Source organism: Arctopsyche grandis, chromosome 7 (assembly GCF_051622035.1).
Source record: "Arctopsyche grandis isolate Sample6627 chromosome 7, ASM5162203v2, whole genome shotgun sequence".
Taxonomy (NCBI): domain Eukaryota; kingdom Metazoa; phylum Arthropoda; class Insecta; order Trichoptera; family Hydropsychidae; genus Arctopsyche; species Arctopsyche grandis.
This window is the reverse complement of record NC_135361.1, coordinates 26,348,367-26,367,772: the sequence shown is the minus strand read 5'-3', so window position 1 is coordinate 26,367,772 and position 19,406 is coordinate 26,348,367. Positions and strand designations below refer to the sequence as shown.

At 34.4% G+C, this 19,406-nt stretch overlaps 1 protein-coding gene across 1 annotated transcript in view; it reads left to right on the top strand.

Annotated features, from left to right (window-relative positions):
- Positions 1-19,406, top strand: part of Su(var)3-3 (lysine-specific histone demethylase Su(var)3-3) — a 614,721-nt gene that overhangs the window by 2,727 nt on the left and 592,588 nt on the right. Inside the window, exons 8-10 of the mRNA XM_077434676.1 lie at positions 1,136-1,194; positions 1,268-1,492; positions 1,584-1,732. Coding sequence (XP_077290802.1) covers positions 1,136-1,194; positions 1,268-1,492; positions 1,584-1,732 — 433 coding nt within the window. The remainder of the gene's footprint in view (positions 1-1,135; positions 1,195-1,267; positions 1,493-1,583; positions 1,733-19,406) is intronic.

The following is a 19,406-nucleotide window of genomic DNA, read 5'->3' as shown; positions in this document are numbered from 1 at the left end:
ATTAGGGTTTCTGATTTCCCGGACTTTTGCAATTCCCGGGACACGGGACGGAGCCCCGCATCGTTCCCGGGATTCCTGGGATCCGGGGACACATGAAAAAATACTTTTTTTTTCAATTTAATATATTTTTTATTAATAAAAAAAAATATAAAAAAGTAAACAATACATAATATATGTATCTATTAACTGGAAAAAATGTAATTATAAAAGTAAACTTATTTAAAGTAGCTTCTTTTTAAGAATACTAAAATATTTAAATGAGAATTCGAGCCTATTTCTAGATTTGGTACCAAAATTTCCAGCATTGGAAAAAACTCTTTCAGTTTCGGTCGAAGTTGGTTTTATTGTTAAAAGGAACGAAAACAATTTTTTTAAATTATCGGTTTATTCTCCTGTCAGCGTGTATATTTTAATTTCTTTTTTAAAGTCGAGGCTATTTTTATTTACGTTATTTTGTATATTCGTCTTTGATAACTCCTTATTTAATTCTTCATTCATCGTCAAACACACAATTGTTTCATCTTCATCCGAATCTAAAAGAGTTTCTTCCAATGTGGAATCGTCAATACAAAAAGGATATACTACTCGCTTCATAATAGTTTTACCGTAGGATATACATTCGCTTTTATTACAACATTTAAAGAATGTTTTGTTCGGTATAACATTAGAATTATTTAAAATTTGTGTTAAAAAAATCAGTTTTAGGCTTCTTCTTTCTTCGATTTAAATTTTTGAGAATATTTTACGATTCTTTGTGTATTTGATTTATTATTTCCCTTTGTGTAGTCGTGAAAATGTTGTATGTTTTCAAGATTTTTTTAAATCCAATTCCCGGGATTAGATATAAAATTCCCGGGACACGGGACAACAAAAATTCCGCAAATTCCCGGGAATGTCTGTCCCGGGTCGACCCGAGTCAGAAACCCTAGAGTGTATATGTATGTATATTTAGGTGGTTTTTCAAATAAATAAAAACACTTGTTATGCAACAGTATTTTTTTCTTTATGAATAAACAGTTACATTGATTGTAAATATACATATTATACTAAAAAGATAACTTTTCAGACAAGAAAGAGAGAGTCTGAGGTGCCTTATATGGAACACAATAATTAATCATATATTTTTTTTTTATAGATTCAACATTTGAAGTCTGTGATTGCATTGCAAGATAAATTTAAATCGAACCAAACAACGTAATATATTTTTTTAATGTAATATTGTAAATACAATTTTAAAATGGTACATTTTACACTGAACGTTCCGCAGGATGATTGAAATTTGCGACCTGTTGAAGTCGATGAAGAGCGAAAAAGACGCACTGATCCGTCTGAAAACCAATTTGAACAATGCGAATTGGGGCATAGTGAACGAGTTCAATTGGAGACGTCTCCACCGAGAAATGAACAAGCTGTGCACCCAACACACCGAGCTGAAAGAGCAGTTGACGGCGATCGAAGAAAAACTGGTGGAGCTGGAAGCAGACCCACCTAGGTTCACGACCGATTCACTTATTCATCTCGTTTAATATTAAATCATCACACGTTTCATATAATAAATGTATAATGCTGAAACTGACTTGCAGTTCGGTGTACTTATCCGTACGAGACAGGCAGATCCTGGATTGGCACTTTGCAAATTTGGAGTTCGCCAACGCCACGCCGCTGGCCAACCTGTCGCTGAAGCACTGGGATCAAGACGACGACTTCGAGTTCACCGGCAATCATTTAACAGGTATGCGAAATGTGTGAGCAGTGCATTTTTTTTGGTATTCTTGTACCATATCTCGTCTGTTGGACAGAATCTACTCTGTTCTATCGACTATTGCCAATCCGATCGTCCACGGTTCCTTTAATTCGTAACGGATCTTGTGTGTAAAAAGATCTCCTAGGTTGGGTCGCGGTCGAAAGTCACGCTTTCGTGGAATCGCCTATCATACAAAGCCAAACAAGACCCGTAAGTAATGCGCCTGGTTTACCGCTTCTCACCGCCACTATGGGAATATTTCTATGGACCCTTTTTATTACGCTGTCGATTGTATTTCGATTTGTGTGCTTCTTCTCTTACTTCTCTGATCGGAATACTTTTGATCTGGTTGGAAGTTGAGTTGGAGTGTGTTTTGTGATTTTTTTGTTGTTGTTGTTTTGTTTTCGATTATTTTCTTTTGTCACAGATATCAAATAACTCGCTGAACGCGATGAGCTTTGGTAATACATAGTACATTTGTACGTAAGATTCGATCGATGGATGAATCAAGTTTGATTTTCACGGTCTGATGTTGCGTTCATCCGTTCATAATCTATTTGCGACAATGTCGTTCATTATTCATCTCTTTTTTATAATGAGTTTATTTGTTCGATTGTATCGACTTGTATGAAATGTTCGATTTTCAATGTGTAGAAGTTTGCGTTGAGAAGTCAATTTATAAACAAAAGTCAAAACGATCGACCCGAGTCATATATTCAAGGCTGGCCAGCATCAATGGATCAGGGCTCGAACCCGTGACCCCTCAATTGTTAGCTTTATACGCTAACCACTGAGCTATGTTGCTGGTTTATTTAAGAGTTAAATCATTGCAACAATCTCTATAATGAAAAAAAAATGTTCGAGAGCAGTCGTTATTTTCTAGCCGCGTTGTTTTTGTATTTAATAAATGAGCCGTTATAATTGAAAGTGGCATAAGTCCACTTTTCTTTATTTCGAAAAATATCTCGCAAAACATTAAATGTGATGTTTTGCGTTTAACAATATTTAAAAAAATATATACTGGTGGCTTGTAATACGTTTATTCTGCTTTTCTAAGAATCTGGACATATCGAATTAAAATCTTCTATATAAATAAAAATGAATGTCTGTGTGTGTGTCTGGAATAGGTTCCTAAACCACTGAACCGATTACGATGGAACTTTCGGGATTTGTTGTATGCATGTCCGGGAAGATTACTGTGAAAAAAAATCGGGAAAAAACGGGAACGGAAACGGGAAAAATTGGAATGGGTGTCATTGCAACGTAATAATTTCAAATGTGTTCGCTGCCTGCGTTTTTCCGACAAATGGGAACAGGAATGCGTTATTGTGGCATTGCAACGCATGCCGGATTCAGCTAGTAAATAATAATAATTTGTGAATTTTGTCAAACAGAAATAGTGTTTTTGGGACTGAAATTTGGACTTCTGCCACATTCAAATATAACGGCTCAAATATTGAATTGAAAGTTGAGATAAGTCATAACGAGTGTTCGGCGGTCGAGTGGCCACCACAAAATAACAATAGACCTCTCCATTGTCTGAGAAAGCAGGAGAGCAAAAAAAAAATAGTTGTCAATAAAAATTGACAATAGTGAACCATTTTTTTCAGCCGTCGAGCATCTTGTCCGCCGGTATCTGTTCATAACTTATTAGGGATATTGGAAAATGTTTCTGGAATGATTACTATGATGATCAAGCTGACGAAACGTTGAGTTCATTTAACGAGAATCGATGTTTCGCAGGGGGACCGTATATATCCAAAATGTAGATTTGTATAGCAAGAGTATGTGCATACATATGTACACGTAGAATAGTCAACGATATTCTACAGCATGTCCCATAAGTGGGTGGTATGGGGGTGCGAATCAGAGTTGCGCAATGACGCGTTCAAAAAATTCAATAAGTCCAAAGCCGATGTTTCCAAAAAATGTAGAAAAAAATAATGGACGACGAGGCGCACAAAAAGTGTGAACGAAACGCTGTGGCATTGTGTCGCGCGGGAAAAATGGGGGTAGGGAAAAAAGTGGCATGAATGGCCGCGCGCGTTTTTCCACCGCCACACATTTTCTGATGTCCTTGTGGTCTCCCTTTTGATGCTCCCGTAATTAGATTTGCCGGCGCGTTAGCATACCCGGTGATTGGGTATCGAACCGCGCCATTGTTCGCTTCTTCCTATTTTTTTTTATTTTCTTTTACCTTCGTGTCGTCTTTGTGGGGATCAGCCGTGTGGCAAAAAGCGGACGCTGCTTCGTGTTCGGCGACAAAGCGCGCGTAGACGAGGCGCTCGCCGGATAGAGGTTAACGTGCTCCATGGTAACGATCTCAATCGACATTTAATTCCGGATTAAAGTCCAGTGCATTGAAAATATATATAATTTAACTCGTTGAACTGTCTGTGTAATAAATTGTTTTCAAAAAAATTATGTGCGTACGCGCCCTCTCATTTTTTACGCGGCGTTTTATTCGTGTCGGTTTGTGAGAGTCTTAACGAGAGTAAAATGTCGCGAAATGAAAAAAAAATGTTAAAATAGCACATTAAATGCATCACGTTTTATACATGTGTACATTATTTCATTTTTTATTCTATTACAGGTTAACCCGTTTGTTTTTGTACATAAGTACTATGTAACAATTCTAAACATTTTACATAAACAATTATATTTTTATACAATACCATAGAGACATTTATTTATTTATTTTTATTTAAATAGGAATAAATACAGAATAAAATATAAAAAGAAAGTTGTATAGTGAGACAAAAAATAATAATAAACACAAATGAAAATATAATATTCCATTTACAGTGAGCACCACATTGGTAATATAAAAAAGTAAAATTACAAAAAAATCAAGATTTTAAACAAAGAAACATAAAGTAAAAAAGAAAAAGAAAGACAATGAAGGTGAAGAAGCAAATCAACCACAGACTATTTTCTTCACCTTTGTCCTAAAAATACTAAAATAGTCACTAAAGAGGTCGGGACAATCATCTTAGCTATCGTAAATACGGCATATACGAACGATTGCACTATTTAAAGAAGTGTTGCTTTGACAAATTGGTGGATAAAAAAGATTTGTGCATCTAGTGAATCGGGCATTAACGTTAAAGTTAATTTCACTTAAAACAGATGTGTCAGGAGATTTATGGACAAATTCGATTTGCATCTGTGAGAAATATGTACATACGTACATTTACAGAGAAGAGTGGGTAGCATATTTATATTTATCAACAAATCTGAGATTCTAGAAACTCAAATTTGTGAGAAACGGGAATAGGTTGCCAATTTTTCGGAACCGTTTCAGCAATGAAATCAGATAAATTGGCAAACTCTGATATGAAATGATCGACCTGGAGTTACCAAGGTGAGGCCAGCAACACCGGTTTGATGATGCATCAAAGATGCTTTAATGCACAAAAAATTGTTCACTATTGTCAATTACTAGTGTCCTACAAGGCAAGAGAGCAAAAACAGGTTGGCAATAGTAATTGACAATAGTGAACCATTTTTTGTGCATAAAGGCATCTTCGACGCCGGTATCTGGTCATGAGTTGTCACCGGAGCCTGAGGGGGCCGTGTATTGTTCAAAGGTTGTAAATGCATTGTTAAAGGTTTGCCGAACAATGGATAGCACTGTGACTATCCTACCTCTAGTCATGAGTCGATGAGAATAAAACATTGCGTAAAAAATGCGGCACGAAGCTTTCACATATACATGCATACATAGGATATATGTCATAGCGGCTCTTTTTTTATTACTTTATCTACGTATGTACGTATTAGTAACAACAGATGAAGTTTTGTAATCATACGAAAATTCGAAATAGAGATTTTGACTGATTCGAGCTCAGAATCGATCACTGATCACGTTTTCATGATCTAGAAAAAATACGTGTGTGTGTCTGTATATTTTGGCGATTTTTGAACGCCTTTAGTCCTATCAAACTGAAATTTAGTATCGGTATATGTATGTATGTACATACATACATATGTTTGGGTAAGGAATTGTCGATTTTGGCAGTGGATCTGTTTTGTGACGGTTTTCTTCATTATAGAACTGTTATAAAATAGGGAGATCGGATGAATTTATCGCGTTGGTAATCAAGAGTCGAGCGAAGACAAATATCATCCAAAATTCATACTGGGCTCGTTCTAATTTATGTTCGTAGGGACAGGGGCGAGCGTGGAGTAATGGACGAAAATTCCGACCGGTAAGCGTTTGTAGACGACACCATCCCGCCGAAAAGGTTAATCGAGGAAACACAACACAATATAAAAGTAGTAACCCTTTAGCACCCGGCAGATAGAATTAATCTAGCTTATCCGGCGAGCGATTTAATAAAGCCGACGGCGGCAACACGCGGCGATGACGCCAACGGAAGCATTCATCATTTCGGGGCCGCTTTCGCCCGATCCATTTATTAACGTCACGGGAAAATCAACCCGGGAAAATCTTCATTCAGTGCAGATTTTTCCGGCGCGGTAATTAATCAAGACCGAGCGCGTCCCGTCCCGTTTGCGGCGCGCGGTTTTGCCATTCGTTTGTTTAAATTTCAGCTGAAGGAGCTCGTTCTGAAGGATTAATCATATGTGTGTCGTGGTATATCCACAGCAATGGCTCGGTTTTGTATTGAAATTATTTTCACAATTAAAATGCGCCACGAGTGGTTTTTTTAATACTATCCAATTTTTCAACGGTTTTTTTGAGTTATGAATTCTAATAATTTTTGATTACAACCGAACAAGGCAATTTTTTTGAAGAATAAACCCGAGGAATGAAACTCTCCCTCCGATAATTAAAAAAAAATAGTGATTATGCCGAAGACAAATCTTATCTAGGCTAATTATACTTCTTCTGACCAGATGTTATTTATTTTATATTATATAATTTGTTACCAACGTAGGCCATTAGAAACTTGCACCACCTTAGATTGGTTATGGTTAAGTATAACGAAAAATCGACACCTTGACAAAGCCGCGCACGATAATGCCGCGCCGATATAGTCACGCTGAAGAAAAGTGAATCCCCGTGTATATTATAATATCAAATAAAAATTAACAGATACTCATAATTAGACATCAGAGTCACATGGGCGCAAAATTAACAAAAAAAAAAGTTTTTGCAAGATTCTAATTGGTGGCTTTTTCAGAAAATTATAAAATAACATTTGTTTTAAGGAAAAATAATAGAATTTTTTTCAAAGGTATCGAGGATGCCGAACTATAGCGTAAGCAAATGCCGACAACTTTATGATGGTTGTACATATGTAGTTTTGCGTCCTTAAATTAGTTGCATTCGGTTGCATAAAGTTAAAAATAATGAATAGTCTTAAGTGGTCGATGGATGCTTTTCAAATAACAATACTCCATTAATGCTCAAAGCAGGGTAGCAAAAAAAAGCATGAGTTTTTTAAGAAATTGACAATAGTGAACCATTTTTTTGCGAAAAGCATCTATCGATCGCCGATCTTTGATAATGAATTTTCCTTAACCGTGCATCTCAATTTTTTTTTCAAATATACTTTTTTCTCTTATCCTTCTATCTCCTATAAAGAACATCTGTTTTGTTAAATTAAATTAAATTTTGTAGTTTTACTTTACGTGGGTTTGTTGGTGCGGAATTGACGGAGTTATTCTCCACGGTATTGTTATTCGCGGGTTTGTTGGTGCGGAAATTTCGTGCGCGGTCAAATCTATATGACAAAGCCGCTCGAAATATCAAATTTTGGTATATTTTAAATAAATTCTGTTATTTCAGTTTTAATTTTTAAAGAAACATTCGAGATGCCAATAATTTCCTATGGGGACTATCACGGGAAGGTTATTTGTGCTATTTTAGAAATTAAAAAAAATCGTATTTAGTTATTTAAATGTCAACTTGATGTTCCCTTCTTTTCTTTTGATACACTCGGAATTTTTTCTGATCTTTGATCTTTATGTCAAGGATTTTTGGAAAGTGCGCTCCACTCAAGTCTCCTTTCCAATATATAATAGTCATTTAATATTATTCAGACATGAAATCTGTACGTTTTGTGGATACCTTGTATGTATGTGGCGAATTTTATTACGTACTCTAGCATGCACTTGCTCACAGTGAGTTTTCTGAGGCGAACGGTATCAGCGATGCTCAGTTTGAGACACTTCTATCTTTGTATCTTTGCGACTCCCTTCAGCTGAGAGCGAAAATTCATTGTTGCAAAAACGTCCGGGCAATATGTCGCTTTGCCGCAATCTCGTTTGAAGAATTCCCCCGCCTTTGTTTCCCACCCGTTGGCCGAACACACAGACACCCTACATACAACGCCGGTTTCATTTGTAACACTTTTGCTTGACAGTTAATCTCGTTCCATCGGCTCTTCGTTTTGGCGCCCGAGAGTTGCATTTCGCATTATTGTCTGGAAAAATAGGGGATTTGCCCTCTTGTTGTTCCGCAATGTAGTTCTTTGTTTGCTGAAAACACACGTTCGTTGAATGTGTGTGTGTGTGTGTGTTTTTATCCGTATTTGCGGCGTCTCAATTCTGCATCTTCACTTTATTGCGATTTCTCGGTCTAGTTTGTACATACATACATACATACATGTAAATATATGAACGAAAACTAAGAAAATTGCTTCATGTAGAAACCGTTGATTCAGTATTTGAAAAGGAAGTTCATCCGCTACTGCATATGTCTAATGAATTAAAATCTAGATTCTTAACTTGTTCGTTATGTCTTAACTAGAGATTCTGTCTTATTTGTATTGGAGTATATTTGGTCAAAGGTTGCTGTGGCATCACGTTAACCCTTTGAATGCTGACCAACGTCGATCGGCGTTTTGTCCATAGACCTGCAAAATGCCGATAGGCGTTGTCAATTTTGCATGTACAAAGTAAACAAGAATACTACCTGCTAAGCCTTTAAAGGTAACATTAAAAAAAATGCATTGAACATAAGTCGTGTAATCCGTAAAGAGCGGACCCAGAGCGCGCTGTTCATTGTTCACATGTTGTAAATGCATTGTTAAAGGTTTGCCGAACCTTTTTTACAAAGAATTTACAACAATGGAACAATAAACGGCGCGCTTTCGGTCCTACCTCTAGTAATCCGTGTTATTTTTTTGTCAACGTTTATAAAGACTCGCTTACAACGGAATTTCTGAATTTATAACCGTATCAGAATTACCCGATGGAAGTTCCTAACTGCCGAGTATTTTAGATTGTGACTTGGAATTTAGATTGTGACTTGATAGACTTCTTTTGTTTATTTTATATTGTTGCAAGATATATTAGAGAGTCTAAACACACCTTTACAAAACTCGAAATCCTCGGCGGTAGTTATCTAGGGTTTGTTTGGATTAGCTACAATTTTTATACCTGCTTTTTATTGGATTTCTAAATAATTGTAGTTGAAAATTTTCAGCGTGGTGGGTTTTCAACAGAAAAGACGTCAGCACTCAAAGGGTTAAACGTTTTTACTTTGTGCTCGGTAAGTAAATGGAATTAAATACAGGTGCAATGATTCAGTGCGGGCTTGAACCAGTCTCTGGAGTGAATCTCTCATGTAAATAGCTTGTTTTCCGTATAGTGTGGTATTTTGTGCCGAAAATAGTTTGACTTTATATAAATATTACAAACGAGGATTGAAAATGGTTATGGTCAGGTGCGCAGTACCGTTGGTCAGTCGTGATCCGAAAGATACAAGTAATAACACCTCTCGCGTGAGATTCGATACCACAACGTTCCGCATAGTTGTAGCTAACAACTAACTAACTATCCATAGCAACTCGATCGTCCGGTCCACTTGATCAGATATGTAACATCTAGAAGGAAAAAATTGAAATAATGTATGTATGTATGTACATATGTACATGCATTGTGGTGGATTGTAGTGTGAATGTGTTTATGTATAATATATTTGAATAATTTATTTGGTCGTAATAAATAACACGAAAATTTACATATGTACATACATATGTGTTAAGTATTCCAAACAAAGGTTGCATTTGAGTTTTTAATTGTATTTTTAAGTTGGCTTTACAACAGGTTTTTGAAATAAAGTTTGTACCTGTACAGAGTGATCATGTATGTATGTATGTTGTATTGTCAAGTATCCTTGTCGTTAACAGGGTTGCAGTCGTTAGATATTATTCAATTTTGACTGTCGTTCTTGCTTCAAAATGACTTTTTGTCAAAATGTCATTTTGAAGTTAGAACTTTGTTCTGAGTCTACACAACTTCAATGCTGTTTGACTCCAGGTGTGATTCCAACTTCAGTTACGACTCTGACTCCGTCTTCAGCTACGATCTTAGCTACGGTTTCGACTGCAGTAGCGACTTTCACTTAAATTACGACTCAATCTAAAGACTTTGACTTCAGTTGCAACTCGAACTCCTGTTTCGACTCCATAGTTCAGCTCTGAGCCCAGTTATAACTTCGCATATAACTGTTAACTGTTGCTTTGACTTCAGCTAGGAGTTTGTCTCCAGCTAAGAATTGGACACTGGATAGAACTTTAAAGGAGACCATTCACCGAGCAATTTATCGCCTGCAGTTCGTCATTCCATCACCCAGCACATTGTAATTGCTCAGCAATTGAGCAATCGATCGCCAAACTCTAATTAGATTGACATTAGACATTGAGTAGTCGATTTTTTTTACATATTATATGTACATGTAATATATGCCATGACAGGGATCACGCCAAGGTGACACATATGTATGGTTAGATTATTTTTTTACATAAGTACTAACAATTTTTTTTAACATAATAGAACATAAAATACAATAGAGACATATGGACAATCATCAAATTTGTGAGAAATACATTATAAGCCAGCAGTATGGCTCAGTGGTAGCGTGTATGTTTAGCACCAATTGATTATTGGGTACGATCCCGCTATACTGCTGGTTTGACTTGGATATTTGTGATTCCAAGTCGGTTGTTTCTTATCAGAGTTTGCCAATTTTATCTGATCATTGTTGAAATGGTTCCTCAAAATTGGCAACAAAATTATCCTACCTGCTGTCGCAAATCTTTTGTATTTATAGATTTGTACATAATTTGTAGAAATTATGTACAAATCTAAAATACATAGATGTCTCGATGTATTAATTAATTAATTGTTAATTTCGTGTTAGCAGTATGTAGCATTTTAGTATGCAGTATGTAGCATTTTATGGGATTCAACAAATTTGAGATGTTAATAGCTGTTGCGAGAAATTTAGGGGGAGGATATCGATTTATTGGTTTCACACTACGATTAAGCTAGAAAAATTGAAACATTCTAGCAGGCGACGGTCGATCTGTGTTTCAATAACCACAAGATCTCGCCAACAGCGTATTTGGCCGGGACTTGAACCCACGACCTTTCTACTGGTATGCAATAACTCTACCAGTGCACTACACTGTGGCTAATGAGGAGCTTTCGGAAGCTTTGTATTAATATGCAACTTCTGTTTTTATGCAATATTTGCTTAGTACCTACACACGTTAAAATGTTGGATCTGTGTGGCCTGGCATTGTGGGTTGCCAGTCGTTAACCGCGAATTCCGCCTATCCATCGGTGCAATCAATCGATCTCTGTCGAATATTTTCGGTCCATTGTCTTCGACGATCGGAGTGGCGCTATTTGTTTGTAGATCGATTTTGTAGGAAGCGGTCGGTGAGCACAAATCGTTGCTATTCGATTACGGTCAAGTCGTTATTCCCGTTTCGCGGTTTTTCGCGTGAAATCCGACAATAATTGCGGATCGCGGCCACCGTTTCCATTCGCAATCCATAGATCCATCTATCTGGGCGATCGTGAGCGCTCTCGCCTATTAATCATTTATCGGAAACGAATGGCGGGAAAAACGAGAAGCGACCCACCAAAAGTTTCCGACACGGATGTCCAAATAATTCGCACAATTTGAATTAAACTTTGTACGAAATCCCTCCGTGTGCATTGGAGAGCTTATGACGTATCGAAGATAGCAAAATGGATTTACGACTGCTCAAACTTTCTGTACAGAGGATCCAAACCACTCTTAGGATATTTTTGTACAATGTGAAAAGTGAACTTACCTTGTAGCAGTATGTCTTTGAGAGAACTTCATACTTTATTTCAAAGGCGAATCGGAATAGAACCTCAAAAATATAATCGGGGACCAATTATACAGGGGTTTGCAGTACTGTTTTGAAAATTCAGGTCGTTTGATTCAAATTGATGAGCGTGTTTCTGTTGGAATCACTCAATGAAGGGGCATAATCTGTTCTTCAATCGTGCATAGCACACCAGTAGTCGATGGACTAATCTGCACCATTTGAGAATCTCATTGCTTTACCTCATTTTGAATTATCGGAGGGTCGTTCGTGATCGTAGCCTAACCCACTTTAGCTTACACGTACTTAAAAGAAAATGCTTTCGAAACAATCGTGATCCATTTGAACCACGGTTTCCGTTTTCGCATACATATGTATGTATTTTTATTCTACTTTGTAAAATATTTCTGCCATATATGTTGGTACTGCTTTTATATATAATTTTTATTTATTTTTTATATATGTTTTACATGAAATTGTCTATTACAAGCATTCGGCAAGAGAATTGCCGAATGCATGAAAAATGCAAGCACGTTGCCCAGTTCACGGATTCCGTAAATTCTTTGCCGAATGCGTGAACTGGACAGCGTGATATATTATAACCAAGTGTCAAAGTGACAGCTGAATAAGGATGTTCAATTTAGTTTAATTTACATATTATTATGTATAATATGACTACATACATATGTTTCACTGTTAAAATATTGATCAAAATGTATAAAAATGACATTAATTTATGTATAAGTCATATGAGATGATCGAAACAAATGTATGTAGTCATATTATACATAATAATATGTAAATTAAACATCCTCATTCAGCTGTCACTTTGACACTTGTCCACGCTGTCCAGTTCTAAAAAACAACACCGGAGAGGTGCTGTCTATTTGCCGACTCCATGCTTAGAGCAGACATATTCTTGGCGAATACACGCATTCGCCAAAGAATTTACGGAATCCATGAACTGGGCAACATGTTTGCTTATTCACGCATTCGGCAATTCTCTTGCCGAATGCGTGTAAAAGACAATTTCACGGATTCGGTGTAAAATATACATACATATGTGTACCTTCCTGACCAATTATAAATATTGATATACAATTTTGGAATAATTTTAAGAAAGCATCATAGAGACATTTATGGGTTGACAAATTTGATAAATTTAAATTTTCGCAGCATTTCGCAGCAAATATAAATCGCCAAATTTCGAGATACTGAAAAACTGACGTTGACATTTATGGAAAAATTTGCAGCATTTTATAAATAAGCGAATTCGAGATGCTGTTAAGTCGAATAAGTGCGAGAAATAGGACAGGGTGCGAATTTGCGGGAACCGTTTTAATGAAATCAAATGTATTGGAATCTAGTAGGAAACGATCAACCTTGGAGTCAGGTATCCAAGATCTGGCCAGCAGCACAGATAGGGAATGAATCCGTGACCACACAATTGAAAGCATTATACGCTAATCATTTATCTATGTATGCTGCTGGTTATTATTACTTGAGATACATTTAGTTATATTCATATGTTTTTTTATTTAATACAATTTTGTCATAGTGACATTACAGATTAGTTCCAAATCATCACTATGGCCAAACGAAAAATATATAAATAAATGTATAATATAATATAACATGGAGATTCATCCTATATATGGGGTATGTTTAACACGTCTTTTGACTACCAGTGCTAGAGGAATATCACATTCTTCACACTACTACTGAATCTGAGTAACCCGAAACGGAGGGGGTTATTTGTTATTCGAATATTCGAGTTCCTTTTTATTGTGTTTGCCGTGCACTTTTACAACGCGTTATAAAACGTCATATAAATTTAGAATTGGAAGCTCTTAGAAACTTGGAGCACACATATGTATGTATCGTGGTGATGTGTTTGTATCGAGATTCGATTTAAGTTGAGTTCGCTCTTTACGACGCCATTTCTTTGCGACGAGTCGAATGAAATTGTTTATATTCTTGTTTTTGATTTGGGTATAGGTATGTGTAATGTGCTTTTCGCAATTTTTGTGTACATATTTTAAATGTGGATTGTTTTCGTTGTTGAACTTTCGCTTCGCGCTTCAGACGATCTGGAGGAGGAGAATGCGTTTTAAAAATAAGGAATTCGTTTTGATGTGTTCGTGTAGGAATTCAAAAGCAATGTTCGGCTTATTAAAGGTCGTATGTATGCATTGTTCGTTGTCACTCGTATATGCACGTGTGATGTTAAATTAAAAAAACGCCCAATCGTGTGTCGTTATTCAATTTTATTCGTTCGATTTTAATTGGGTTAAAATGAAAGGTATTATACGATCGATTGAGTTCATTTACTTTTTGGTTTTATTGTACTTTGGAAATCAAATTACGGTAAGAGTTCAAACTCGCGTCATTTGCGATGCAGTAAAACTTCGATTTAACGGATGGTCACATGTACATAAGTTCTTCTCAAGTTCACGTTTCGTATTTTTTTGGAGTTATACGCTGTTCGATACGTATGTACTTCCCGTTTTATATGGTAATTTCCAGTATCATTAAGATTCGTTGACAGTCGCTGTCATTAAGATAAACATGTGCAAAAGTTGTTATTCTATGTACAAAAAGTATAAAACAAAGTAATATTATGGCATATTTACTAACCTGAAATGCCAAATGTATATGTCTATAATGAAAAAAAATGTTTTCAGTGCAGAAAAATGCTCTGATAACGCCGGAAAACTTATGGTTACTTGCATTAGAACTATTTTATTTCGTGTATGGTTTATTACAATTTATTTTAATGCTTTGTCTATTTATTTAATTATTTAAAAAAAAACAAAAACAAGCGGCATTAAAATGTATATAACATTGACACCAAAAAAGTTTCTAAAGATTTTAACAACAATGAAAAAAAAACAGGAGACATAGGAGATACACATATGTACATATGTATGTATGTACATATTGTATTACTAATAAAAATGATCAAACAATAGAAATTGAAAGTAAGAAAAGAAACAACAAAAAAGGTCAATATGAGGAGGATTTTGCTAAAAGATTTATATAAAAACAAAAATAAAAAGAATAGGGATCAATGCGAAATAATGAAAAATTATGGAGGGATCTGATTGGATATTGGAATATGGTTTTACTTAATAAATAAAGACTATCAATTATATAATTCAAAATCTTAAAAAAACATATGTAAATTTTCTTCCTAGATCTAAGGAAAATAACGATCATTGTGATGAAATCTGTGATTGCAACAGGAATGGAATTTTTTATATATGCGTTCTAAATTATTGACCTACGCAATATAAGGAATTCCGAACAGTACTAGCAAAATCCTGATTTCTTAAAAATTAATCAATTGAACAGCAAGGCAATGGGATTTAAAGGGCTTGGACAAAGTAACAAATATCCTAATATGCTGCAAGTTTTGTATTTGAGAAAAACTTTTTTAAATTTGTTTTACTTTTTGTTGATTTGTTGCTTTCATGTGTAAATGTATTACATATACATAAATATATATTTTTAGTTGTTAGAATTTAATATGAAAGTTGTATATCTGTACGTCTATGTAAATACGTATGTATGTTTGAATAAACAAATAAAAAATATGCGGAATTAAAAGGGTATCTTTGGAACGGCTCCCGTGAGTGTACTTTCAGGAAACACAGGGACATTCGCGTCCGAGGAATTTATTTAATTTATCAATTTAACGTAAATATTTTGGAGAGGACCCGTTGTCGGGACATTTTTATTTTTTATTTTTTGTAGTCCTGTCGTATCGGGTCGCGCAGGGGTTACGATAAAATTTAAATTTAACGATTTCGCCGACACTTTTCCGTTTTGAAATCGTCGGTGACTTCATTCGAACGATAAATTGGATTGTTTATACGCGCGACGAAATTAATCGACAGTGCGCGTTTCGAAATTTTCGAACTTTATACATATCGAACGAATAATAATGCAATACAATAAAATCCGCTATGGATGCTTCGTGTAAAATTTGTGAGTTGAATTCAATTTCATGTCGAATTCTACCACCCCAATATATGCACATATACACAGACAATATGGTTCAGATTTCTAAAAAAAAGTTGTTAGAATGTTAGACTGCTTAATTTTGGCAATGAGTTGCGTAGGTTCGTAAAATGGATTTGGTTAATCAATACAATACATATTCGCTATTGAAATGCTACACATGTGGTTTGGAGCGTTTTTGCATATGAAACGTATTTGGATACGAATTTCTCCAGGACCTTTTGTCGAATCAAAAATTCTTTTTTCACATGCAATTTTGAGATTATTTTGCAAAAAAATAAATATAATTTCGTGATTATATACATATGTACACACATGAATACATGTATGGGTATAAAGAAATGATGAAAGTCTTTGTTACGAAAAATGTTTTTCTGTCCTTTGAAGCATTGTATTGTGTTGTAAACAAAATCTTTTGTCAGACTTTCTGGTCGTTAGTCTTTGAGAAACTACTGCGAATATGATTTGCCCGCACACAAATCTACGTGAAATGGTCACCCTGAGTCTAATGAATTTTTTGAATCAACTTTATAATTATAAATAATTATTATAATTGTGAATTTAACAGTTCAAAGATTATTGAGGCCGAAAATAGGATAAGTGCAGTAGAGGATAAAGTTAAAGACATCGAGTCACTTAAGAATATTGTTGATGTATTACAAAATAAAATCGCAAGCAATGAACAGAGATTAAGGCTCAACAATGTTGAAATAAAAGGAATCCCTTGTAAAAATAATGAAAACGTCTTTAATATTTTTGACTCGATCTCCAAAACTGTAAATTGCAATATTCCAAAATCAGAAATTAATTATATCACTAGAGTTCCCACCCGCACTTCGGATAAACTACTTGTAGTGAGCTTCATCAATAGATATATTAAAGAAGACTTTGTTGCGACTACCCGTAAACACAAGAATCTCACAGTTAATGATATAGGTGTTGGTGTTGATAATACCAAAATCTACATAAATGATCAATTAACCATTGCCAATAAGCAACTTTTGACCAAAACAAAATCCTATGCTAAAGATAAGGGGTTTCAATACGTCTGGGTAAGAAATTCAAACATACTTTTAAGAAAAAACTCCACTTCAAAGATTCTACACATAAAGACTTTGGACGACCTAAAAAAGATTATATAAATATTTTTTCAATGAATAAGCAATCAATTCTAATTTTTTATTTATATTTTTCTTACCTTCTCTTTTATGTGACAATTATATTTACCGATCTTGTTATTCTCTTCTCTATATTTTATATCTACATTTCTTACTTTATTTTTTACTGTATTTTCCACCATATTTTTTACTATATTTTCACTTTTATTAATAATAATTATTTGAATATAAATATTATTATCAAAGAATATACACTAACTAATTCCATATTTTATTTTGCTTATACTTATTTCAATTCAATTGCTATCATCAATAATTGTTGTTTGATAATTGATTCTATATCTTCATTTATAATTACATATACTTGTACATGCAATTACATTTTTTACTGTAATTTCTTCCATACTTTTTGCTCTATTTATAACTATAGTTTCACTTCTATTATTGATTATTGTCTTAATATTAATATTATTGTTAAAGAATATAAACTGGTTAATTCCATTTTTCACTTTGTTAATATATGTTCAGATTCATTTACTACCATCAATGATTATTATTTGAACAATAGTTCTATATCTTTGTTTATAATTATTGATGCATGCTCATTTGTATACATATGTCTATGCTTACCTACGCATGTAGGCTTATACGTCTATCTTTATGCACTCTATCAATTCTACCCATATATTATGGTTTTTGTTTTCTTTATTAATTATTGGTTCTTTCTTATATTTCTGAACGCACTTTATTTTCAATTCTATCATCAATTGTCATCTAAATCATTGTTTATTATTATATTATGAACAAATACTTGCCAAAAAACTATATAATTCGCTTTATTAATTTTATTTTAACTCAATTGGTATCACGAGTGATGGTTTGCTCGGTAATTCCGTATCGCTTCTATGGATGCAAGTATGTATGTGTATATTTATATTCATATACACATAACTGCTGATATTTATGCTTCTAGATATCTACACGTCTATCACTACGTACTCATCAATTGCCAATTCTATTTACGTTTTACAATTTATCTTATTTTTATTACATTGCTATATTTTATTCTGTGTACTTTCCATGTTCCTTATTTCCATGTGCTTTATTTTCCTACTCTATTAATACGTTTCATTTTTATGTTTGCATACATATTGACATGTGTATTTTCGTGTATAATTGTATGTACATATGTGTGTATGTGTTTATATGCATTTGTATATGCACATATATATATATATGTGTGTGAGTACCTTTTTATTATTTTTCTGAGACCACTTAATGGATTCTATTAATTTATATTATCAAAATGTACGTGGTCTCCGTACAAAAACTGATATTTTTTTACGAAATATAAACATGTCCAATTATGATATTATTTTGCTTACTGAAACTTGGTTGATGGACACTATAAGTGATCAGGAACTCTTTGATGAAAGATATATAGTGTGGCGAAGAGATCGTAATTATGTTAGCTTAAACCAAATACGTGGTGGTGGTTGCCTTGTGGCAACTAAGCGTGAACTTGGAGTTGTTTCACGTCCAGAGTGGCACTCTTCTGCGGAGGATATCTGGATATCTCTCACTTTACGCAGCACCACTAATCATCGCAACCTTCTCAAATTTCATATATGTGTATTGTATTTATGTTCTGAGAACATAGGTAATTCTTTTAATACTCAACTTACTAATTTTCTTGAAAACATGTCTACTATTTCAACTAACTACCCGGATGATAGATTTTTAATTGTTGGAGATTTCAATCTAAGTAACATCCAATGGTCCCAGGATATCTCCAGAGGAGGACTTATACCTATCAATTCGTTAAGAAGCACCGAAATGACTCTTATTGATGCATTACATTTTTGTAATTTTAAACAATATAATGGAGTACTTAACTTATTCGGCCGTATTCTTGATCTAGTTTTATCAAATGAACATTTGGTAGTAGATGCCTGTTTAGATCCTCTCGTTCCTGAGGATCCTTATCATAAATCTCTGTTAATTACTGCTGATCTAACTTTTTATCGATCACTTAAATCTAAACCTTATACTAGATTCCTTTTTGATCTTGGTAACTATAACGAGATTCAAAATGAATTAAACTCTGTTTCTTGGTCTTATTTACATACTGTTTCTCTTGATGATGCTGTAAATTCATTTTATAATCTTATATATAATTTAAGGGATAAATATATCCCACAGAAACATGTTCAAAGTAGAAAATTTCCCGCTTGGTATACTGCACCCCTAAAAAAAGTCCTGAAGGAAAAGTACAAATTTTTTAAGAAATTCAAAAATTATAACAACCTGGCTGACCATCATACCTTTGTACTATTACGCAATCGGGCAAAAACTTTAGAGAAAGAATGTTTCAAAAATTATATGACTTTAGTAGAAAACGACATTTCCTTGAATCCCAAAGCATTCTGGTCCTACATTAAATCAAGGAACAAAAACAAC